Source organism: Gracilinanus agilis, chromosome 3 (assembly GCF_016433145.1).
Source record: "Gracilinanus agilis isolate LMUSP501 chromosome 3, AgileGrace, whole genome shotgun sequence".
In the NCBI taxonomy this organism is placed as follows: domain Eukaryota; kingdom Metazoa; phylum Chordata; class Mammalia; order Didelphimorphia; family Didelphidae; genus Gracilinanus; species Gracilinanus agilis.
Window position 1 is genome coordinate 341146382 of NC_058132.1, and position 25097 is coordinate 341171478.

General features: G+C 39.1%; 1 protein-coding gene across 1 annotated transcript in view; it reads right to left on the reverse strand.

Moving 5' to 3' along the window:
- PDIA5 (protein disulfide isomerase family A member 5) overlaps window positions 1-25097 on the reverse strand; it is a 205762-nt gene that overhangs the window by 56134 nt on the left and 124531 nt on the right. The window contains exons 9-11 of the mRNA XM_044670046.1: window positions 16901-16992; window positions 16696-16767; window positions 5002-5138 (exon numbers count right to left, since the gene is read on the reverse strand). Coding sequence (XP_044525981.1) covers window positions 5002-5138; window positions 16696-16767; window positions 16901-16992 — 301 coding nt within the window. The remainder of the gene's footprint in view (window positions 1-5001; window positions 5139-16695; window positions 16768-16900; window positions 16993-25097) is intronic.

The following is a 25097-nucleotide window of genomic DNA, read 5'->3' on the forward strand; positions in this document are numbered from 1 at the left end:
GTTTCCCCCTGGGGCAATTATTCATAACAAATGTCTACCCTTACCTTCACAAGAAAGCCCTAGAATTATTTAAAGATAGCAATCATAGCCCTAACAGGGCTTTGGTAGTCCTCTTTCAGGCTAAACAGTTCCTTTAACTAGTTCTCTAAAATGAAAGGCAGCTCTTCTCCATGATAAGATAAACTCTTCTACATATAACTTTGATCTCATTCTATCTCATCATCTTTAGCAGACTGCCCCCTCAATTATCCTCACTTCATCATTAATCTTTAATCTTTCCCAGCCTACTGGCTTCTCTGCTATCTACAGACATGCCCTTGTCACCTCCATCTTCAAAAAAAAACAACCCTAAAACTTAATTGATTCTATTATCCCCACTAGTCACTGTCCTACATCTCCTCTCTCTTTCTTAGATAAACTCCTTGAGAAAACTGTCCACTGGCACCACTACTTCCTCCTCTATTTGAAACTCTCTGTAGTCTGGCTTCTGATTTTAGCATTCAGCTGAAACTGCTCTCTCCAAAGTTAACTGGATCTCTTAGCAATTGCCAAGACTTTTCTCATATTTCTGGAAGTCTCTGCAGCCTCTGATATTGTGGATACTATTCTTCCAGTTATTTTCTTAGGACGTAGTTCTTAGTACTAGAATTTTATCCAGATTGGGCTTTCTGACTGTGGGTGTTGCCTAAGGCTATGTCTTAAGCCTTCTTCTTTTGTTCCTCTAAACTATCTTGCCAGGTGATCTCATTAGTTCCCAAGGGTTCAATTATCATCTCTATGAAGACGATTTCCAAATCTATATATCTGGCTCTAAGTCTCTCAAACTCAACATTTCCAAAATAGGGCTCATTATCTTTGCTCTCAAACCTTCCCCTCTTCTAGTCTTCCCTATTACTATTGAGGACCTCATCAATTTCCCAGTCACCCCAGCTCACCAGGCTCAGAACCTCAGTGTCATCCTTGAGTCCTCATGTGCACTCATCCCATGTATCCAAATCTGTAGCCAAGTCTTGCTCTTTCAAGCTTCACAACCTCTGTCTCCTACAAGCCTGAACTAATGCAAGAGTTTTCTGGCTGGGCTCAAGGCTCTCCTGACTCCAATCTACCTACCACACAGCTATCCAAGTGATTTCTCCAAAGCAAAGGTCTTGCCATGTTAGCCTCCTCCTTAATCAACTCTAGTGATTCCTTATTGCTTTCACGATTGAATATAATAAAATCCTCTGCTTGGATTTGAGAGCCCTTCACAACCTGCCCCCCTTCCAATCTGCCTTTACACTTTATGCATATCCACAAACTCTGTGCCCTGGCCACACTAGTCTCCTTGTGGTTCCTCACATGTGAGACCCCATCTCCCAGCTCTGCCCCTCTGTACTGGCTGTCCTCCATGCATCAAGTGTTCTCTCTTTTCATCTTCACCTCCACCTCCTGGTTTCCATCAAGTCTCAGCTCAAAACCCACTTTCTGAAGAGGTGCTTTCCTAGTGAGAATACTATCCTTTGACACTGTATGTGACCCTGGTTTAGGTCCTTTCATGCAAATTGCCTCAGGTTCCTTGTCTGTAAAATGAGCTGGAAAAGGAATTAGCAAACCATTTCACTATCTTTGCCAAGAAGAGTCCAAATGGGGTCAAAAAAAGTAGAACACAATTGAAAAAAACAGAGTGCCTGGCATACAGTAAGCTTTTAATAATGTTTAACTATTCCGCTGACTTAATAGGGTTGATGGATGGATTCTTTCCCATCCTAGTCACCCTTCAGTTTGTCAATATTCCTCTTAAAATGTAGGCCTCAGATGTGAATATAATAATCTAGATGTAAAATAAAAATTGCTGGACACAGTGGGACAATATTACCTCTCCCCACTAATCAGTCTATTTCCATTAATAATAGCCAAAGGAACTGTGTTAGCTGTTCTTGGCACTCATATCACTGTGATGTCACATTTAGCTCGCAGTCAGTTAATAAATGCAAATCTTTTTACACGTCCCACAGTTATGACAGGCCTCCCCTGCCTTGATTGAGTCAATTGATGTTTTTAAGCTAAATGCAGGACTTCACTTATATCCCTTTTCAATTTAATCTTGTTAGTTTTGCCCCATCAGTTATACCTGTCAGAACTGCTACGGACACTAATTCTATCATATGAGCTATTGCTACCAGCTTTTTGTCATTTGCAAATTTGATAAGCCTTTTATGTCTTCTTCCAAGTTGTCAATAAAAATGTTGTACAGGACTGTGTGCTGGGACACAGCCCTGGAGAGACCAACTTTTAGGTTCACAAAGATCAAGTGAGTAGAAGTAGTTCCACAGCTCTGAATCAATCCAGTGAGCCACAGTGTCTGTTAGCCCAGCTTTTTCAATTGTTTCCAAAAGGCTGTCTGTGTGTGTAACTACTTATTTATTCATACCTCATGGGGCCTTCTACCAAATGCCTTGGTGAAATCCAGATATATTACATCTACAACACTGCCCAATCAAAAGGGGGACAGAGGGTAATGAGGCACTTTTGAGATCCTGATTTGATCTCAGATTCCCATCTTCCCCAAGTGCTCACATGCTGGTTGAGAATCTGTTCTGGAAGTATACTGCCGTCTAGGGGTCTACGCTTGCTCCTCTCCAGTCTATTGGCACCTCTCCTATTTGCTGTGATTTTTCAACAATTACTGACTGCAGTTCTTCATTGTAAACTTTGCACCTGGAATGTGATTTTCTGAGTTAAGGAATCAAAATCAATTAAAGTAGCTAGATGTCATCTTGCTCTCTCCTTACCTAGCTAGGTTTCCCATTCCTTCTTAAGCATGTTCATTCTACCCTTTCCTGTTAGATAATTATTTTTCTTGATGAAGAAGACATAAGGGGATATACGAAGAGGATTAATTAGGGAAGAGCCATGACCACCCACACGGGCTCTTTTCCAGGTAGGCATAAAACTTCTGCTTTAATCAGTCTTGCTCCCTTTTGCTCTGGCAACTAAAGTGAAATAAATCCACCCTGGAGGTGTGCAGTGGTGGAAAGTTAAAGGGTCTGAGTGCTGAATATGTCTATGGGTAATAATGGCCTAGAAGGAAACCAAAGGGTTGCCTCATATATCACATCAGAGAAATAACCTCCATTCCTCTTTGCCTAAATCATCTTAAGGAGCCAAAAAGAGATGATTACACTGGGAAGAAAAAGCTGGGAGTCAAGCTGCCTGTCCTAAAAGGATAAATATCAGCTGCCCACAGGGTCGTACAAATGCCTAAGACTGCCAAAGGAACAATCATAGCAAATATTTATTTCTCAACCTAAAGTGTTAATATGAGGGCAATAATATTTAGAAGAGGGCATGAAATTTACTATAACTGGACAACAATTTATAATTTTTTATATAAGGGATCTCCTATGTATATGCAGATAAATATGCCACTAAGTCCCTGCTTTCCCCACAGTGTATTATTATATGTACACAACACAGCTAGTTTTAAGCATGTGCGGAAATGTTGCTGGGGTTTGTCTGCAGAATAGAATTTTATGATTTCTGACCTTTACTTGAGTTTTAGACTTTCTTCAGAGATGGAACAGGATTGTGGGGAGACAGATTGAAGCAGACAAGCCTTGTAGAGCTTCCCAAGCTAGAAATAGTCAAGGACCTGCTGTCCTCTGTCTTTACTGCTGGCGTAGGTGACAGGGTGGGAGAGGGGAGGAGGGAAAAGAGCAGGGAGGGACCATTTTCCTCCAGCTATGGGGAAGTAAATTGCTTCTAAACTTGCTTCCATCAGCAACTCTGAGAATGGCCTGGAGAGAACTTTTTAGCCAGAGAGGTGACTGTAATGCTGCCTCTCTGTCCTAATGAGCTGGCTCTGGGGGATGCCAGAAAGAGTTGCCTGAATAAGAAGTATGTAAGAGTTTGATGGGATGCCTACCATGCCAGGGTTTTTCTGTTTGTTTTTTCTCCCCAATCTTACCTTCCAGGCACTGACCCTACTGTCCTGGTCTATTTTTTTTAAGTCTATCATCTATCTCACATATAATAGTGAGCATTTTTTTTTTCTCAAGGCATCAATCTCTCTCCTCTACCAAGATAAAAGAAGAGAATTCCAGAAATTTCTAGCATCAAAATCAAATGTTTAATCCTGGATTTTAAAAGTCATGCTATTTAATTATCTGACCTTCCTCATCTTCAGTGATTCCCTGACTGAGGCTTTCTTTCTAACAAGAAAATATGGTACCTGCCCTGGGGTTTGTAACTTCAAGTCTTACATAAGTTACCTCCAGCTGGGGCACTTCTTGCCAGTGTGAGATCCTTCTCTACTTCCCAGGAGCTATTTCTCATGTTTTAAAATCTCTTTTGTTCTCTCTCATCCCTCACTTGCTGGTTCAGGTTATTTATAGAGACATGGGAGAGAGGTTAGGGGTGGAAAGAGAAGATGGTATTCAGACTCCTTGATGTAGGCTGTGGCCCAAAAAGCACACTTTGGTACTAGGGAGGGATCACCAAATAGATCCAATGCTATCCTTTCCTTTGAGTTTTTCTTCAGGAGCTATTATACCATGGAGTACTACCTTGTTATCCAAGCCCTGCTCCTTTTCCTAGAACCAACATGGGGCCTGGGAGTGCTCACACAAATTTTCAAGTTTCTGAAGCTAATTCAAAGCTATCCAATAAATATAGGACTGCATTATATGATTTATTTTTGCATTGTATTCCCCTTCTTTGTGATGTTTGGCACTGAAATAACTTGCATTTCCAGAGTACATGTTGAGCAAATAAGGAGAGGGACAGGGAGAACTCTCATAATTCCTAGGTCAGCTAATTCTTTTTGAGCCTCTACTGTGAGAATATGGTTGTATAATTATCTTTGACGAGAGGAACTCAGTATAATGCTGTGCACAATTACAGACTTCTGGTATGACGACTATTATGAAAGGTTGAAAATGTGAGAGGCAAGGTTTAGATTCCACCAGAGGTGGTCCTGGGAGAAGGAGTGAAGAGTCAGGGGAAGAAAAGCATTCCACTCACATGGGGCATGGAACATGATGAGGACAGAGGAGTGCTCCTTCACAAACTTGTCAAAGTCTTCGTCTGTCAGGTGATAAACGACGCTTCCCTCGTCTGCCCAGGCAGCCTCAGGTACCTGGGGCTGTGGTGGTTGTGGACTGGAAGACCAAAAACAGGTAGAGCTGAGTGGATGCCATTGCCCAGCCCCAGGACACAATAAGTACCAAGACCCAAGTCCTGACTCACTAACTTCAAGTGACCATGCTTCAATGACTCTATCATCACAGGATGAGGAAAGCAATGGCTGTGACTCAGAAAAGAAACAAAAGCTGCCCTTGAGGTGAAACTTATGGGAAGAGAAAAGAGCAGCAGAGAGCCCTTTTCCCTCTGCTCTTCCCCAAATTGGTCAACTTTGCTGTTGTCCTATGACAGAGCATATATTTATTTATGACTCTTAAATCAGCTTAGCAAATCCTGCCTCCTCTCAAGGGTTTAGGGGCTTAGTTGAGTTTTCACTTTAGTGAAGTTGCAAGGAATGGCCACTGTGCAAGCTGGTTCCTGTGTTTATTTCACTGCCCTAGGCTGAGGGAAGGAAGGAATAGAAAAGATGAACCGAGATAAGTTAAGATTGGGTCAGGCAAAGGCAGAGTAGGTAAGAGGATTAAGATGGAGGTGATGCCTGAGAAAATGGCTGTCTGCCCAGAGTAAAGATCAGTCATCCTAAAGGAAAAGGCCCACAAGAGTGTGGAAGCTTGTGAACCTTCACTATGATGAGGGATTTATAAGGACTCCCTACCCTGACAAAGCCTAAAAACTCTTAAGTCCCTGGATGCAAGATGGCCTTGAAGCTTAAAATACCTGCACTGGTGACACATATTCCCAGTTGCTTCCCTGCCTCAAGCTTCATTTTCTAAACTCCATTTTGCTATATGCTTAAAACCCACTTATGCAGACAGATGCAAAATGTAACCATTGCTGTCTGCTTGGACAAGTTTTCAGCAACAAAAACAAAGTTCCAGGAGATTTCAGAATTCTATGGTCAATAAAATAAAACAGAATGCTCCCCATTTTCCACAGCAGGCTTGGCAAGATCCTCTCCCCTGAGGTACTCTTTGAACCCAGATCTCACTATCAGGCAGAGACAGAAAAGGCATCAGAGATAGGCAGAAAGGGCAAATATGAATCACAACAAACGAGCAATTTGGTGGCAGCAGAGAACGAGGAAATAAAGCAGATACCTCTTGAGTAAGGAAGGGATGGTTCTATAAGCAGTGGAGGGACAATGAAGATGAATGAGTTGGACAAGTCATTTCATCTAGCTGGGCCCATTTCATCATCTCTAAAATAAAAGGATTGAACCAGAAATCCCCAAGGTCCCTGACAGCTTTGAGCCTCCAATTCTGTATATGTTCCTGAGCTCTAAGAAATGAAGAATACAACAGATTCAGAGGAAGACTTGTATGAACTGATGCAGTTAAGAAGATAGAACCAGAAAAACAATGTGCACAGTGGTTATAATGATGTAAACAGAAAAACTAACATAAAAAAAGAAATTGAATGCTGTATAATTATGATGAATTGTGGTCCCTGAAAAAAGATGAAAAAATTTACCTTCTTCCCTTTACTTAAGGAAAGTGATTATACATGTGGAATATTGCATATATTGTCAGACAAGATCAATTTGAGTAGATAGAGTACTTGGCTTGGAGTCAAGAAAACCTGAGTTCAAACTTGGCTTCAAAACCTTACTTAGCTTCAATTGCAAAATGGAGAAAATCCTAGCATTTTCATCTTAGAGATGTTGTGAGGATCAAATGAATTATTATTTGTAAAGCACTTAGCACAGTGCCTGGCACATAGTAAATGCTTAATATATTTCTTTCTCACTTCCTCCTTTCTGACCTGCTTCTTTTCATCTATCATTTTAAATCTTTGTAACAAGGGATAGCTTAGTGAAGAAGGAAGGGGGAAAGACATATAATCAGAAATAGATGTGATGCTAAAACAAATGACACAAAGAGGTAATTTTTAAAAAGGGAGGCACACAGAAGACTTAAGCATAGTTCTTAATTGTCCTGTCTCTATGGTAATCACAGACTGTTTGCAGTCACACTGCTTCTGCATTCTTAGGTAGTTTCAATGATTTCTTGCAAGTACCTAGAGTTGCAGGAAGTACAAAAGCAGCCAGAGGGCAAGTCATTTTTGTTCCAGAATGAAGTTCATTCTTGTATTCTAATGTTTGATACCTCTATTTCACTCTACCTGACCACTGGATCCTGGCCCTTTGTCCATCTTCACAGCAGGTTTGGGCTGATTCTTTCCCTTTGCACTCCTGGAGCTCTGACCCTTGTCCTGACAAATGACACCCTGAATGTCTTTATCGAGGTGCTGACTTCTGGACTCCCAGATGTCTGACTTATTCCCACCAGGGACATCACAAACATCCCTAATCTCTACTCGCACCTGGTTCCTGGGCTTGCTTCAGATAGCTGATATCACTGACATCACAGACTCACTAGTTTTTGCCTTGACTTTTTGGTTTCCATATTTATGGCTTGCTTCTGACCACCTGTACTCATGAAAGGCTTGACCTAGGCTTGCTGATTCTGGATGTCTGCCTAATTTAACTTTGTTGTCATTTATCTTCCAGTGTGGTGTTACAAGACTGAGAAGTCTGCACTTCTAACATACTCTAAGTTTCAGCACACACAGGAAAATACAAATGAAAAAGGAACATAAAACCAGATATTCCAAATTTTGTTTTGACAATAGCAATTCTGTTGGGGCACTATACCATCTTGGTCATCTATTCCTATTTCTTCAGTTTTCCTTTAAAAATCTTGTTTCTAGGGCTTCCTTTTCCTTTTGCTTTTGTTGCCTAGAAACTGGCAACTGCATTCCTTTCAGTGGATAATCTTCCCCCAAGCATCAAAGGTTGCTGGAACTTGCTATTTTCCTATCTTAAGTGACTTCTGAGGTCAAAGGACTAATGGAGTTCAGAGGATGGATCTATTTATAATGGTCAGAAGGTCAGTGTGACTAAGTTTCTGAAACTGAGTTCTATTAAAACAATGTTTTATGTTTTTCCCTCAAAGCAGAATCTGTCTGTGTATGCTATTAGCATTTCCAAAAGGTACCAAAGTCCATGTAGAACCTGTGTGGTCTGAAAGCTACTATGTTAATTGGGTCTGGCTAGTCTCTCACTTTGAGGAATAAAATTTTCTATTTGGTCTAGGGTGAGCTGTTTCATGTAGCTCCAAAGAAGTCAGTGGTACCTGCAAACCAAATCACTACCTGAAGTAGCTTTTATATTACAGGACAAAAAACTTCCCCAATAGTATTTTTTTTTTTTTTACCCTTGTACTTCGGTGTATTGTCTCATAGGTGGAAGATTGGTAAGGGTGGGCAATGGGGGTCAAGTGACTTGCCCAGGGTCACACAGCTGGGAAGTGGCTGAGGCCAGGTTTGAACCTAGGACCTCCCATCTCTAGGCCTGGCTCTCACTCCACTGAGCTACCCAGCTGCCCCCAATAGTATTTTTTAAAAAGTATTTAATGGGGCTCCTCCTTTCTTTTCCTACTTTCCTTTTAGTGAGTATAAAAATAGAGTAAAAAAAGTTTACTCAGAATTATGTTCAGGCAAAAATGTGTTATCATTTTTAAACTTAACTCTACATTCCTGATCCAGATAATTAGCAGAGAAGCTAGACAAAGAGATAAGAGAGCAAGAATTGAGTTCTTTAGTATGGGACTGTAGAGGCACATAATTCTCACACAAACACATACTGCCACAGATGGTACTCCACCAAGTAAGAAAGAAAGGGTCAGTGTGGCCACAACCAACACATCCATTCCAGAAATATTACCGAAGCACAGAGATATAGGAAATCTCCATGTTCGCTTTTAGAAACTTTACCCAGAGCCACCCACAATCTTCTGAAGGTTATACCATCTCTCCCTCTTCCCATGGCATCTGGAACAGATGACTGTTGATATCTGGGTATTTTATACCACAGACTTGAGGGGTCATGAAAATAACAGCTCTTTCTGCTTCTTCCTCACTCTTTGCATACTTAAAAGCAAATGAACAGATTGCTTTGGTCAGAACAGGAAGTGAAGGAGAAATCACAATGACCTGTGGCTAGAAAATCCCTTAGGATGGAATCATGGGCAACCATTAACACTTTAGCAAATGTAAATGAGAACTAAAAACAGCTGGTACATCACTGATACCTAGCTCCTACTCTGACTTCTGGGTAGGAGGTTGGGTAGTGTACTCTATGCTCCAGGCCAGAACAAACTGGGTTATGTATTCCTACTCCACGACACACCATCTTATAGATCTGCACCTTTGCCCAGTTTGTTCCTCATATCTGCAATACTCTCCCCCATTACCTCTGACTCCTTTGAAACAAAAATCTCCCAGATCGGTATTCTCATGTAATGCAAAGGAGCTTAAGAGTCCGTTGTGAGAGAAAATACCTTTTCCTGGGCCTGCTAGATTTCTAGAAACACATACAGCCCCAGCATGACGCTATGGACAAACACTAAGTTACTCTGGGAATTCCTATATTATCAATTTAATGTTAACTATTTAATCTTAGAGACACAGTGACACAATAAATGAAGAGTCAAGAAGAGCTGGGTTCAAAGTCGACAGAAATCTAGACTGTATTTGTGCAAATGGAAAGAACTCTAAGATGACTGAAGAACTAACATTCTAATGTGAGAAATGTGTCTCTATAACAACTTCAAAGGATATTGATGAATTTAATTAAGAAAAACAGAGGTTGGGGGAGCTAGCTAGCACAGTGGATAGAGAAGCAGGAGTCTCCTGAAGTCAGGAGGATCTGGGTTCAAATTTGACCTAAGACACTTCCTGTGTCTTAGCTGTGAGAATCTGGGCAAGTCACTTAACCTCATATACCTACCCCTTGCTATTCTTCTGCCTTAGAATTAACTCTAAGATGAAGGTTAGGGTTTATAAAAACCAAACAAACAAAAATCTGGAGATAGACTAGCCTGAGGGTTTTAAGAGGGAAAAAGAAGTGAAAGTAAAAGTAATAAATGTATTCGTATAGAAAGTAGATTGGAATAAAACGGAAGAACTTGATAGTTCTCATAACTGAAGTGCTTAAGAAATAGTACCTACAACCATAGAGTAGGGTGGGGAAGAATAGGCATCATACAAACCTTGCTTTATCTAAACTGGACAATTCACACACAAAGTGTTTGGTGAAGGGACTGGGAAATGGGGGCATTAAGAAGGATAATCCTGGGGAGGGTTGCAAAAAAAAAACCCTAAACAAACAATTTCCTGATCCTAAGGGAGGAACCGAAAGAAAAAAATTCATAAATATGAATATTATTCATTTATAAATATATGAGTAAAATAGAATATTGTTGTGTTGCAACACTAAGCAAAGTGATGGCCAACGCCATCTCCAGAGGACCTACAATGGTGCATGTTGCCAACTTCCTGACAGAGACATGATGAACTCAAGGTGCAGAAAGAGAGATGTTTTTGGATCACATGGTCATAGCATAGCTATGTTTTGCTTAATAAATTTTTTTTTCTTTCTGTTTTCAATTGGTATAGGTTTGGGGAAAGGAATACTGATGGCAATTTGAGAAAAAGGAAAAGAAAAAAGGAGGGTCGATGAAATATTTCTCTTTAAATATAACTTTTTAAAAGTATGCAGAGAACAGAAATTCAGAATGAGGCAGAGGTAAGTAGGATGGTTTTGAAAGCAATGTGTTTAATTTATTATATATACACATACCTACGTGAGTGTGTGTGTGTGTGTGTGTATGTTTTTCCAAAAACAAGTTACAACTTGGAAAAGAGATTTACAGTTTTGCATATAATACTCTGTTTTTGCTTTGTATATGGAAATATTCTTTTTTTGGGGGTGCTGATTAAGTTCAGAATTTTTTAAAAATTAATTGAAAAAAAAAAAAAAAAGCAAAATACAACTATTCTAAATCCCAGGGTTCCTTAATCTACCAAACCATTCATTGCCACTCTCAAATCTTGACTTCAGTATTACTGTGAACTATGACTGATGACAAATGGCATTGGCTCCCTCACTTACTTACTACCTATAAGTCAACACATCTTTATTTCTATATCTATCCTTTCCTCTAGTCTCAGAGGAAGGGGTAGTATTGATGCTCTTTAAGGTTAATTTCTTATCAATATCCTGCATTACATTCTTTTCTGAATCCTGAGGGATCTTCCAATATTGTTCATATTTTTCCAAAATTTTCAATCTCTTTCCACCAGCTACTTCTTCTGAGTTCAAACAAGTTTGGGTCTCCCCCTTCACTTGGCCTTGTTCCCTGCTCCAGTTATTGGCACAGTTCTTTCCTTCATTTTGCTGCCAAACTTCTTGAATGAGTGGCTGATATCTGTTGCTTTAATTTTCTCACCACCCATTCCCTCTACAAGTCTCTTGCAATCTGGCTTCTCTCTCTAATCATTCCATTGAAACTACATTCTTAGAGTTCATCAATTACTAGTTAATTGACAATACCTCCGCCTTTGAGATAGTCCTTGACTTTAGTATGAACACAGAATCAAAGATTTAGAGTTGAAAGAGATCTTGCTGCTGCCTACTCCTTCAATCTTTAACTTCTCTTCCCTTGGCTTCTGTAATTTTGCAGTATGCTGGTTCTCTTCTTGCTTCCCTGAAAGTTTCATTTTTCATCCACTCAGTCTCTAGGAGTAGCTTCCAAGGTCAGTCCTCAGCTCTGGTTTTCAGTAGAGAAATGCTTGCTATTCCTTACAGAACATATATTCTTTCAAAGTTTTGGCAAGTATTTCTATGGTGAAGGCATTCTCACTTTTATGTGTAGCCTGACCTATCTCTTAAGCTCCAAGTCCAACATTTTGTACTGCTTATTTGACATTTCTTTTTAGACATATCTATAGTCTCCACAAACTCAACAGCACCATACTTAGCATCATTCTTGCCAATTTTGGTTCAATGACCGTTGGTTTTGAAAATGACACTATTAAAGAATTATAGAATAGGGGCAGCTAGGTGACTCAATGATTAGAGAGCCAGGCCTGGATTAGGAAGGAGCTGGGTTCAAATATGGCCTCAGACACTTCCTAGCTGTGTGACCTTCGGCATGTCACTTAATCCCAACTGCTTAGCCTTTACTGCTCTTGGGCCTTGGAATCAATACTTGTATCAATTCTAAGACAGAAAGCAAGGGTTTAAAAAACAAAAGAATTACAGAATGTTAAGAAGTGGCAGAGAGCTTAGAAATCAAGTCCAGTCAAGAAGTATATATTCAGAGGCACCTTGCATTCTAGTGGACAAAACCCGAGGCCTGGAGTCAAGAAATCCTTAGTCCAATCCAGCTTCATATACTTACTTGCTTATGACCCTGGGTAAGTCACTTGCCCTTTTCACATCAGTTTCTTTAACTGTCAGAGGTAATAGCACCTGTCTCCCATGGTTGTTGTAAGGATCAAATGAAATAAAAAACAAAAACAAACAAACAAAACCCTTACCATCCATTTTAGAATCAATATTGTGTATTGGTTCCAAGGCAGAAGAGCAGGAAGGGGTAGGCAATGAAGGTTAACTGACTTCCCCAGGCTCCCATAGCTAGGAAATGTCTGAGGCCAGATTTGAACCTGGGATTTCCTATCTCCAGGACTGGCTCTCAATCCACTGAGCCACTTAGCTGCCCTTAGTTTCCTTAACTATTAAATGAGGATAGTAAAAGCATCTTTCTTCCACAGTTGTTGTGAGGATCAAATGAAATATTTGTTTTTATAAAAGTGTCCAGCACACAGTAGGTATGATATAAATATTAGTTGTCATCATCCTCATCTTACTTTTGCCAACCACTTTACTAAGTGCTGGGAAACAAAGAGGTACAAAACCAGAAGACCTGCTAGAGGATTTAACAAATGTCAAGGACAAAATGCAAACAGCTCTGTACATAGAGATGGACAGAGTAACTGGAAGCTAATCTAAGCAGAAGGCACTAGTGAAGATGAAGGACAGGGGAGACCAGGAAAGGCTTCTTGCATGAGGGAGGATGCGTGGGGAGTCTTGAAGGAATTCAGGTCAGCCAGGAGGTAGAGGTGAGGAGTGACAGCATTCTGTGGATGGGAGTCAGCTGGTGCTTGAGCACAGAGCTGGAAGAGAGACTGTCAAGAAGGGCAGTAAGTCAGGATCACTGGATCTTAGAGTTTATGAGGGGAATAAAGTGTCAATAAATAGGAAAGGAGAAAAGGGCAGGCTTGAGAAGGGCTTTAGAAGCCCTTCCTGCAGAGGATCTTACACCTGATATGGAGCAAAAAGGAGCCACTAGTGCTTGTTGAGTAGGAAAGGAAATGGTCAACCATGCACTGGAGCCACTCAGTGGAATAGAGGTCATCTAATCCAGCTGAGGCCAACAGAGGTGATACAGCATGACCAAGACAGAGCAGTAGAAGAGCTGAAACTGAAGTCCATATCTCCTAAAACTCTGCTGACTTCTGTGTACTGATAGGTTTCCCTTTCCTCCGTTCCCTGCATCAAATCATTCATTGATTTCCTATCAGTTCTTCTTTTTCAACATCTCTGGTATTCATTTGTTCCTTACCACTGTCAGGGATACATCCTTAGAGTTATAAACCCTCCTCAACCCTTTCTCTGATTACTGCAATAGCATTCTAACAAGCTCCTCTGGACTAATCTACCTCGAATTCCTCTACCAGAATAAGCTTCCTAACATATTTATTAAGTCAAATAATTCTCCTTCTAAACAACCTCAAATGGTTCCTAATTGCCCAAAGAAGAAAGTACAGATTTCTTAGCATGGCATCTGAAGATCTTCATAATCAAGCCCCACTCTACTCATCCAATTTCCTAAATATTCCCACAATATTTTGATCTTTTTAAAAATTTAAACCTTTGCCTTCTGTCTTAGAATTGATATTACTAAGTATTGGTTCTAAGGTAGAATAGCAGTAAGGGCTAAGCAACTGGGTCAAATGACTTGCCCAGGGTCATAGAACTAGGGAGTGTCTGAGGCCAGATTTGAACTAACATACCTCCTGTCTCCACACTTGACTCTATCCACTGAGCCACCTAGTTGCCCCTCACACTTTGATCTTTAGCAAGGATGATTTCTCTACTGTCTCTATTAGCATAAAAAAGTCTCTAATAGCATAAAAATGCTATTCTTTATCTTAACTCTTGAGCTATCCTCTCCAATCTGAAAATAAGCTCCCTTCTACCTTACTAACCTATATTTCATGTTCACAAAAGTAACTATAATAAAGGCCAAATACTTGACATGTGCCACATGCATGGCATAGACTTAAGTGCCACAAAAATTTAAAAGATGGAGAGATCATTTCTATCCAGGGTAATCAAAGAAAACTCTTTTGAATTGGGCCTTAAAGAACAGATGAGCGGAGAAACATTCAAGGTATGGAGAATGGAATGACCAAAGGTAAGAAAGTAACCTCAAAATTCTATGATATTGGTTATGTATATGTATTAGCTCTTCAGCTAGAATAGCAAAGACTGCCAGCCTAAGCATCTCTACAAAGCTTAGCACAGTGATTTACAAACAGTAGATACTCAGTGAAAGAATGAATAAAGTCAGGGTAAGGGCTCTAGAGCAGTGATGGGTAAATTACAGCCTGCAGGCCAGATGCGGCCCCCTGAAATGTTCTATCCACAGTGTTATTCCTAATCTGACAAATACAATGAGTAGGATACAGTACAATGAAACTTCAAAAGAGTAGCCTTAGACACAGACTGACAGATGAGTATTTCCTTTCCTTTGGCCCCCTCTTTAAAATGTTTGCCCATCACTGCTCTAGAGTAAGGCCTCTCAAGCTTGGTATCACAAGAGAAAGATAGTTTTCTCTGGGTAATGGGAACATATGTGAAGCCTTCAGATGGCAATCAAGCCAAGAGAAATGATAAAATTAAAAGGGCTGGAGAGAGAGAGAGAGAGAGAGAGAGAGAGAGAGAGAGAGAGAGAGAGTGTAGGATAAGGAGGGGAGAGGAATAGGATAGAGGGAAATACATAGCAATTATAATTGTAGAAATAAAAAAAGTTTTGCTAATAAAGGTCTCGTTTCTCAAATACATGGAGAAATGAGTCAAATACATAAAAAAAAGTCATTTGCCCAGCTGAGAAATAATCAAATGATGTGAACAGGAAGTTTTCAGATGAAATAATCAAAGTTATCTATAGAGATGTGAAAAAATGCTCTAAAATACTACTGATAAGAAAAATGCAAATTAAAACAACTCTGAGGCACCACCTCATACCTATCAGATTGGCTATTATGACAGAAAAAGAAAATGACAAATGTTGAAGAGGATGTAGAGAAATTAAAACACTAATGGACAGTTGGTAGAGTTGTGAACTGATCTGACCACTCTGGACAGCAATTTGCAACTATGTCCAAAGGGCTATAAAACCATACATACCCTTTGACTCAAAAATACCACTACTAGGTGGATATTCCAAAGAGAATGAAAACAAAAACGTTTTGGTTTTTTTTTTTTAAGCCCTTACCTTCCATCTTGGAGTCAAGACTGTGTATTGGCTCCAAGGCAGAAGAGTGGTAAGGGCTAGGCAATGGGGGTTAAGTGACTTGCCCAGGGTCACACAGCTAGGAAGTGTCTGAAGTCAGATTTGAACCTAGGACCTCCCATCTCTAGGTCTTGCTCTCAATCCATTGAGCCACCTAGCTGCCTTCTGAAACCAAAAAAAAGGTAAAGGACTTATTTGTACAAAAATATTTATAGCAGCTCTTTTTGTGGTGGCAAAGAATTGCAAAGTAAGGGGATGCACATTGACTGGAGAATGATCAAATAAATAGTAATTTATGATTGTAATGAAATTCTATCGCACTATGAGAAAAGATGAGCAAAAGCTCAGAAAAACCTGGAAAGACTTACATGAACTGATGCAAAGTGAAGTGAGATGAACCATGAGAAAACTGTACACAGTGACAGCAATATTGTACTATAAACAACTTCAAATGACTTGGCTATTATTCTCAATGATCCAAAATAATCCCAAAGGCCTTGTGATGAAAAATGCCATCTGCTTCCAGAAAAAGAATTGATGAAGTCTAAATCCAGACCAAAGCATAACCCTCAATTTCACTTTCTTTCTTCATTTGCTTTTGTTTTTTTTTTCCAAATTTTCTTCCACAAAAGGACTAATATGGAAAAATATACTACATTATTGCACATGTAAAATCTATAGCAGATTGCTTACCATCTCAGGGAGCTGGGAGAGGAGAGAAATCAGAACTAAAAAATTTTAAAAATGTAAAAAAATGTTTTTATGTGTATTTGGGGGAAAAAATAAACTACTATTTAAAAAAGAAAAGATTAGCTGGGCTACTGTCTTACTCCCTTTTAGATCTCCCAATATAAATATAGTATCACTAAAGTATGTCACAGACCAATGATGACAATTAGAACCCTACTGGATTCTTTAGTAAAATAAAACCTTAGGCCGCCTATTATACCCAACTGAATCAGAAAGCCAAGTACTGACCTGATCTGGGGAAAATATTTCAGAGCAGATCTTCACCATCATCCCCATTACCCATTTCCCACCCCAAACCCTTACTATGCCTGGTAAGCAAATGAACATTACTAGGCAGGGCTAAACACATGCCATCCCTCTGAGAACAAATGTATATACTCTTTGAAGTGCAAAGACTTACTTCTTCATCCACTCCACAATGTCCTTGGCTGTGGACCTATAGTTTTCATACTGGAACAGAAACTTCCCTTTCCTGTGGAATGTGGAGAGACAAAAGGGGACTCAGCTCAAGAATTGGGCCAGAGAGTGTTGGAGAGGGGAATAAGGAAGATAAGTACCATTGGGGAAGACAAATGGCACTTAAGACTAGGAAGCCGGGGACTTACTCAAAATAGCAGACGGTGGGGTAGCCACGGACATCATACTCTTCCTTGATGTGTTCAAATTCAGAGGAGTAGACATTCATCCCAGCCAGCACCTTGGAGAACAAGGAAGGAATGGACTTGTCTGCCTTCTGTCCTGATATATCCCATATCTTGTCCCAGAGCCTCTAATTGGGACTAATAACTCCTTAAAATGGGAAGAAGAATTTCTAAAGGCTCCTTAGACAGATGTGGGAATGCTGAGCATAGTGTGGAAAAATGAGGGGACTCATTCAGGATAAGACATTGGCTATAGGTTACTAAGAGCTGACTTTGAGAGATTCTGAAAAAAAAAGAAACATTAGAACTGCTTTTGCTCATGCCCCTTGTGCTCCTCTCTTGCTCCACAATATGTTTGCCTTCTATTCAAGAATAAACTGAATATATTCATGGATTAGCTCCTGCGTGAGCAGGAAAGATAACTGAGGCAGAATGTTTCCCTAATTATTGACTTCAGTTTGGCTTCTGACATGATATTATGGCTTCTCCATTTGTTCCTGGTCTGCTCTATTCCAACCAATGGATTTCTGGATAAATCTTAAATATGGGTGCCTGCCCATCTCCTGGATATTTGACTAAGTTGTTCATCTGGCTCTGACCCATGGCTTTTGACCTCATTGTTTCTGAGTACTCCACAATGATACCACTGTTGTTGATCCCTAACCTGATTCCTGTCACCCCTTTATTCTGCTGGGACTTAGTTCAGTATCTGTTTCCTGTTCTGTACTTATGACCTGCTGCAGCCTAAGCTTTAGGTCCCAATAAGCCAGATACCTACAGCTTCTAGATGTAGAGGATATGTAGGCTTTGTTACTAAGAGAAATGAATAGCATATTTGTAAAACAAAGAGAAGAGAAAAAAGATGAACAGAATGGTTGAGATCTGCTGTGCCAAAGGGACTACCCTAATAAATGAGATCACTGGGCGACTGAAGTATTAGACTATTATACTAAAAGCACTGCCAGTGACAGAAAACAAGCAGAATTTAGAGTTTTCTCAAAATATAGGCTTCCTCCTCCACTTCTTGTACGATAGGGGATTTCCTATCCATGGTCCAGCTCCCAGAAAGAATATTAATGTTAATTTTCAATAAAGGACGATAGATGGTGAAGCTATAAAATAGAAATCTGTGTCACACAAGAGAGATTCTGTAAGAGTGAAAGTGGTGCAGAACTTCATGGCAATGTGGTTGGAAATATTGTAGAAATGTAGAATATTGTAGGGATGTTGTGGAAACATGCAAAGGGGACCAGGAAGCTTGATGTAGAGAGGGAAAATCTAAATAGCTCTATGTGAATTTCCAAAGCATTGTGATATATAACTCAGCAACTGCAACAGCTGTTAAATGGACCCAGAATCCCACTGGGAATCTAAGTCTTCATAATTGACTTCTCCCTCTTTAGGCAAAAATACTTTCAAATATATTTCTTTTTTGCTATCTACCATGGCATACTACAGACCACCTCCATCAAAAGTTCAGGCAAATTTGCAACATAAATTATCAGGGAATTCTATAGCCCTCAAAGTCATTCTGCTCTTCCTGGTAATGATTCAGGAGCCTGTTCCAGTGATAGCTGTCTGGAAGTTATTTTTTATGTCTACCTAGTCTCCCTGTCTCTGGTTTCTCCCCATTTCAATCCATCCTACAGAACATCAGATTCATCTTCTTAAAACATTGTTTTACTAAGATGAAAACACAAACAAATCAACCCTAAGTCCTACAAGAGAAATTCTAAACTACAAAAGTCTGAATAGGGAAATTCGAGCCTCTTTATACCATTGACTCTAATCTATTTTTCCGTTCTTATCTCTCAGCTCAGGCAAAATCTATATAATGATGCCACAACCAACATCTTTTTACAATAACAAGGCTTTTGTTGTTGTTGTTCAGTCATGTCTTTGTGACCTCATCTGTGGTATTCTTGGAAGAAAGATTGGAGCAGTTTGCCAGTTCCTTCTTCAATTCATTTAATAGATCAAGAAACTGAGGCAAACAGGGTGAAATGACTTGCTTATGGTCACATGGCTAGTGTCTAAGGTCAGATTTGAACTCAAGAAGATGAGTCTTCCTGACTTCAGGTCTAATGCTCTATCCATTGTACTACCTAGCTGCGCCAACGGGGTTAATACATTCTAGTAAAATCTACTATTACTTTGTTCCAGGTGATGGCCATCTCTCTTCCTCTCTCTCTTGTTTTCTCCATCATTCACAGAATTTCAAAAAAGATCTCAGGAGTCATCCAGTCCAAATCCACAGTTAAAAGAATTCCCACTAGAGCACATCTGACAGGAGATCATTTTGCTTTTTTTTCAAACTCTGCTTGAGGACTTTCAGTGAGGAGGAACCCATTACTTCCTGACGCAGCCCATTTAATTTTTGCATTGCTCTAATTGTTATGGAAGAATTTCTTCACATGGAGCTGAAACTTACCTCCTTGAAACTTGCACTCAGTTGTTCCTACTTCTGCCAAATGGAGCCTAAATAAATTTAACCCCATTTTACCTGATAGACTTTCTAGTGTTTGAGACAGCTTTCATGTCCTTCTCCCTCACCTCTAACTCTTCCCTTTTCCAGGTTAAATATTTCTAGTTCTTTCAACTGATGCTCATCTAGGACAGATTTGAGGGTCTTTATTATTCAAAATGCCTTCCAAAGGATGTTCTCCAACTTATCAATGCCCTCTCTTAACTGAACACAACTGCCCAGACGTGGTCAGACCAGAGGAGCACCCAGAGAGCCTATCATTCCTGTATTCCTGGAAGCTATTCCTTTTTTAATGCAGTCCAAGATTGTACGAGCTTTTTTGGCTGCAACAGCATACTGCTAGCTTATATTGAGCTTGAAATCTATTTATACCTCCTGAACTTTCTCAGATGTTGTTGCTTAACCATGCTTCCCAGATTTTTGTGCTAAGGAAACTGATTTCTTGAATCCTAGGGTAAGACTTTACATTTATCCTTATTAAATTTCATGTTCTAGACTGTCCAAGTCTTTTTATGGATTCTATTTTCATCTGTTGTGTTAGCTATGTATCTTTCCTAGATTTGTGTCATCAGGAAATATGACAAAGATGTTACCTGTGTTTTTAATTAGGTCATGAAAATTTTAAATTATACAGAACTTAGTAGAGGCTCCCTGGAATACCTTCTTTCTTCCAAGTTGATATCTAACCATTAATTATTAGTCTTTGAGTTTGACCATTTAACTAGTTCCAAATCCATCTCAACGCACTACTATCTCACATATCTTTCTATCTTGTCCACAAGAAAAACAGGAGATAATTTATTAGTGCTAAAACATAGGTAAACTATTGTTGTTCAGCTGATTCAGTTATAGCTGACTACCTTATTTAGGGTTTTCTTGGCAAAGATACTGGAGTAGCTTGCCATTTGTCCTTCTCCAGCTCATTTTTACAGGCAGGGGAACAAAGACAAACACATAAAATTAAGTGACTTGCCCAGGGTTACACAGCTAGCAAATGGATAAGGTTGGATTTGAATTAGGCTGGCAAGTATCTGAGGTTACATTTGAACTCAGGTCTTCCTGACTGTATCTACTGTGCTACTAGCTGCCCTGATCTACTAGCTTATTACTAGTAACCATGGCCAAAAAGTTCTTTTCTCATTATGAAAAGCACCAAGAAGAAAAAGTACACAAGAAATGGCAGAATCAGAACAAACAATAAAAATAAAGGTAAACCTAGAACTGTTCACAAACTCAACTCTGAAAAGAAACTTAAAAAATGCTGGTGCTGTATCTAGGCATCAGGACTAACTAAAGGTTTCAACTCCAATGTATCTTCTTCTCATGCAGGGGAAATTAAGGTGTTGCATCTTTAATTACTTTGTAGCTTTTTTTTTTTTTTTGCCCAGGTGGATCTGCATTAATTTGTATTATTTTTTCTATGTATAATGCTGTAGAACTCATTAATGAAGTTGTATTTTTTAAAGTAAACTATTAATCAGACTGACCTAATAATGTCATCAATTCTTTATTAAACCAGGAATTTTTTTCCCTTTCTAAATGTTTACTTACTAGCTTTTAAATAACATGCTCTAAAATTTCCAATAAAACTGAAGTTAACCTCACTAAAAGAGGTTCTATTCTCCTTTTTTTGTGAAGATTGGGCAGCATTTGCTGTTCTCCAGCCTTCCAGTACTTCTACTATTCTTTATAGTTTTTCAAATAACAATGATTGTGGCTCAGTAATCATAACTGCCAACTCTATCAGTATGCAAGCATATAGTTCATCTGGGTCTTGTGGACATGAATTCATGATAGGATGCTAAAAATGTTCTTTTTCTTGTTGTCATTCTGTCATGTCCTATTCTTCCTGACCTGTTGACTATATTGTGAATTGGGTTTTCTTGGTAAAGATACTGGAGAGGTTTGCCATTTCCTTTTCCAATGGATTAAGGCAAACATGTTAAGTGACTTGCCCTAGGTCACATGGTTTGTAAGTGTCTAAGGCTGGATGTGAATTCAGGTCCTTCTGACTCCAAGTCCAGCCCTCTATCCACTGTGCTGCTTAGCTGCCTCCTAAAGTTTTCTTTTATTATCACCTTACTTATCTTGGACATCAATTCTTTACAAGCAATTTTTGCTTTTTCAATAAAAAAGTCATTTATTTTGGCAGAAAAAAACAGGGAAAAATAGGTATTGAGCAGTTCTTTCTTCCCTTTATTATTAGTTATCCCCATCTAAATCACCCTGAAAAGTAGTCCTATTTTTTCTTTGATCCTTCTTCCCAATATAACTAAAACAATAGCTCCTTTTTAACTGTCTTCTCTTCTGAACAGCTTCAGCTCATGCTGAGCTTTAGTACTCCTGACACTATTATTACAGTACTCTGTACCCTTTTTTATTACTGGTGTTTCCTGCCCTTGTTTTTTTCTCCTATATACTTTTTAAAAAAAAAATCAAAACTAAATCGGTCGGTGAGACATTATATATTCATATTGGTCTCTTTATATGTCTCCCTATTTTTCTACCTCAATGAAACTGTTTCTCTCTGCTCCCTTCAGAATTTCATACATGAGTTTACCATGCAGATCAGATTAGCCTCCTCTATATTTTTTACATTTATATAATTATACAAATATATAAAAATAATAAAAATTATATAAAATTTTACATATCATTTCTCCAAAACCCACTCTCCTCAAATTGAGGGGATAGGAATACCTTTCCTCTCCTCTGTTATAGACTACAGGAGGAAATGGCTACCTACTCCCATCAATAAGCTCCTTCTCCCTCTCAGTGAGAAGCAGATCCAGAACAGAATCCCTATTTGTTTGCTCTTCTAAATTTTGAAATATGAAATTATTACGTTAGTCAGTAGGTGCTCTACTTTTTGCTGAGGAAGTAAAAGATAGCGCTTCTCCATATTCCATATTCTAGCAGATGTCTGGTTAACTGAAATATGCTATCACTTTTAACTTGTGATATTTTCCAAATTCATCTAATTCTTCTTTCTATCTTACTTTCCTTCTCTTCAACTTTGTTCCTATTGGGCTGTACCCTGGGCAATATTTCACTTAATTTCATTTTTTTTAAAGGACCAATTCAAGAGATTCAACTTAGCTAAGTAGGCTGTATCTGTTGCATTCTAAATGACCTATTCTCCTCATCCAAACTGTTTTCATTCTATGTCAGGGATACTATAGAGCAGGAGTTCTGAATCTTTTTTTTTTTTTGGGGGGGGTGGTATGGACCCCTCTGGCAAGGGTCAATTGGCCTATAGCTCTCTTCTCAGAAAATTTTTTAAATGCATAAAATACACAGGATTGCAAAGGGAATCAATTATATTGAAACACAACCATTAATTTAAAAAAAAACACAACAGGTTAAAGACTCTAGATTAAGAATTCCTATAGTGCAGAAAGTAGAAGTAGAAGATCTTTTAATAATAACTTTCAATCCTTAAGATTCCATATATTTAGAGAGCTATGAGATACAGTAGGAACCACAGTGGCTATAGAATGGGGAGAACCTGGGCTTAAGTTCTAATTTCACTTCTTACTCTTGTGATCTGGAACAACTCACAACTTTTCATAATTCCTTCATCTATAAAATGAGAGGAGTGGACTAGATCAGGGGTTCTTAGCTTGGGGGAGGTTTAACATGAATTGGTTTTTAAAAATGTTTTGTTAACTATAGTTCGATATGATTGATTTCTTTGTAATCTAATTTTATTTTAGGCAATTACAAACATCCTGAGAAGGACCTCGCAGGCTTCATCAGACTGCCAAAGGAGTTGTCTGTGACACACAAAAAGTGGAGTTCTTGGGAGTAGATATCTTTAGGGCACTTTCGAGCTCTTAATTCTATATTTGCCAAATATGCCTTGGTTCCTCTTGCCTTTTTTTATGTGGCTTCCCATGCGTGGAATGTTCTTTCTTATCTGCCAAATCTCAGTTATCCTTCAAGACTGTTCAAACCTTTCCACTTGCTTTCCTGACTTGACATGAGCATTTCTCCAAACTACTCTGAATGATTTTTCATTTGATAAATATTTGCTGAGCAATTACTATGTGCTACTGGGGAAGTTGCAAAGACAATCAAGGATTGGTCCCTAACCTTAAGGACTATAGGGAAGATGAGACAAGGATATGAATACCTATAGTATGAGGTGACATGATATAGTCATACCATAAGATCAGTGCAAAGCACCCTTGATATTTAAAAGAAGAAACAACCACTGGCTTCATAAAGGAAGGAAAACTATGGACAAGATGATAGTCCTGATTTTGACTAGTAGAAAGGGGAGGGGAGGATTGCCTCCAAAGGGAAAGACACAGGGCAAGAAAGTGAGAGTTGTGCAGGAAGCAGTTTGCATGTCACTTAAAGTACATGCAGGAGAATAATGGACATAAGGTTACAAACAAGCCTTGAATGACAGGCTGAAAAAGTGTAGGCACTAATTTGTATGCAATGGAGAACCACTGAAAGGTTTTGAACCAGGGAGTGGAATAATCAATGTCATGGCTAAAGAAGATTAATCTGGAGGCAACATACAATATGGATTGGAGAGAAGAAGCTGGAAGCGAGGAGATCAGAAGGCTGTTACAGTAGTTGAGAACTAAGGTAATAAAGGTACAGATGTGAGAGTCACTGCCAAATAAGCCTATAAAGAATGGATGACTAACAGGGTACAGTAGTGCAGAAGAGGAAGAAATAAAACAGTTCCAACATTTCAGGCCCCAGAGCCTGAGAAAACAGGGATGCTGCTGACCAAAACAGAGATGAGGACAAAAGAGCTGCCCTAGGGAGGTCAGGTGAGAAGCTCTTACCAGCCTGGGGCAGCCAATGGCAAAGGCTTTAATACTTTAAGGTAAATTCTAAAGTGCTCATGGGGTACCCAAGGGAAAATTTCCAGCAAGGACTGGAAATGTAGGCCTGGAGTTAAATATTTAGGAACATATCTATAGTAAAAAGCCAAAGCTAAAGCTGGGGGAGTAGAAGAGAACACCAAGATAGCATGCAGAGGAGAAAAGTGGGGATAAGAACAAAACCTTGGGAAAATACCTGTCTATACAGAGTAGGAAGAGTATACTTTAGTTACAGTTAAGAGTTTACATTTATCTAAATTGGTAATTCTTACACTATGTATAACATGGTTTCATAGATTATGTGCATCATAATTGAATGTTTTGTGGCAAAAATCACTTACCCAAACACAGCAGTGAGACTGTTTATTGCTAATTCTGAGGGGATATAATGACTAAATTTGGAATGTTTTTTTCCTGTAGCTTAGTGTTTATATGCAAGCCAGTGACTAATTTTGCATTTTTCCATCCTCTTGACAAAATGGTGCTAAAATCTAGTTTTAGGATGTGGAAATATTTCTATTTTGCATGATAGCTAGCCCCACCCCAACCCACCATGATTTGAAAATTTGTCAAATTAACATCCATTTTCAAATGCTACTAAGATGACCAGGGTCATACTTGTATCTAAAAAAACATGCTACAGCAATAGAAAATATCCAGTGGCTATGAGGACCACAATGAAGAGCATACAAATGACTCTTTCCAGCTCTTGATTCACATGTCCTCCTTTAACTATGTCTGCAACACCAGCAATATCAAAAGGGTTATCTAATCAACCTCCTTAAATAATCAAATACAAAAAACCCCAAAAATATTCATTTGCAAACAA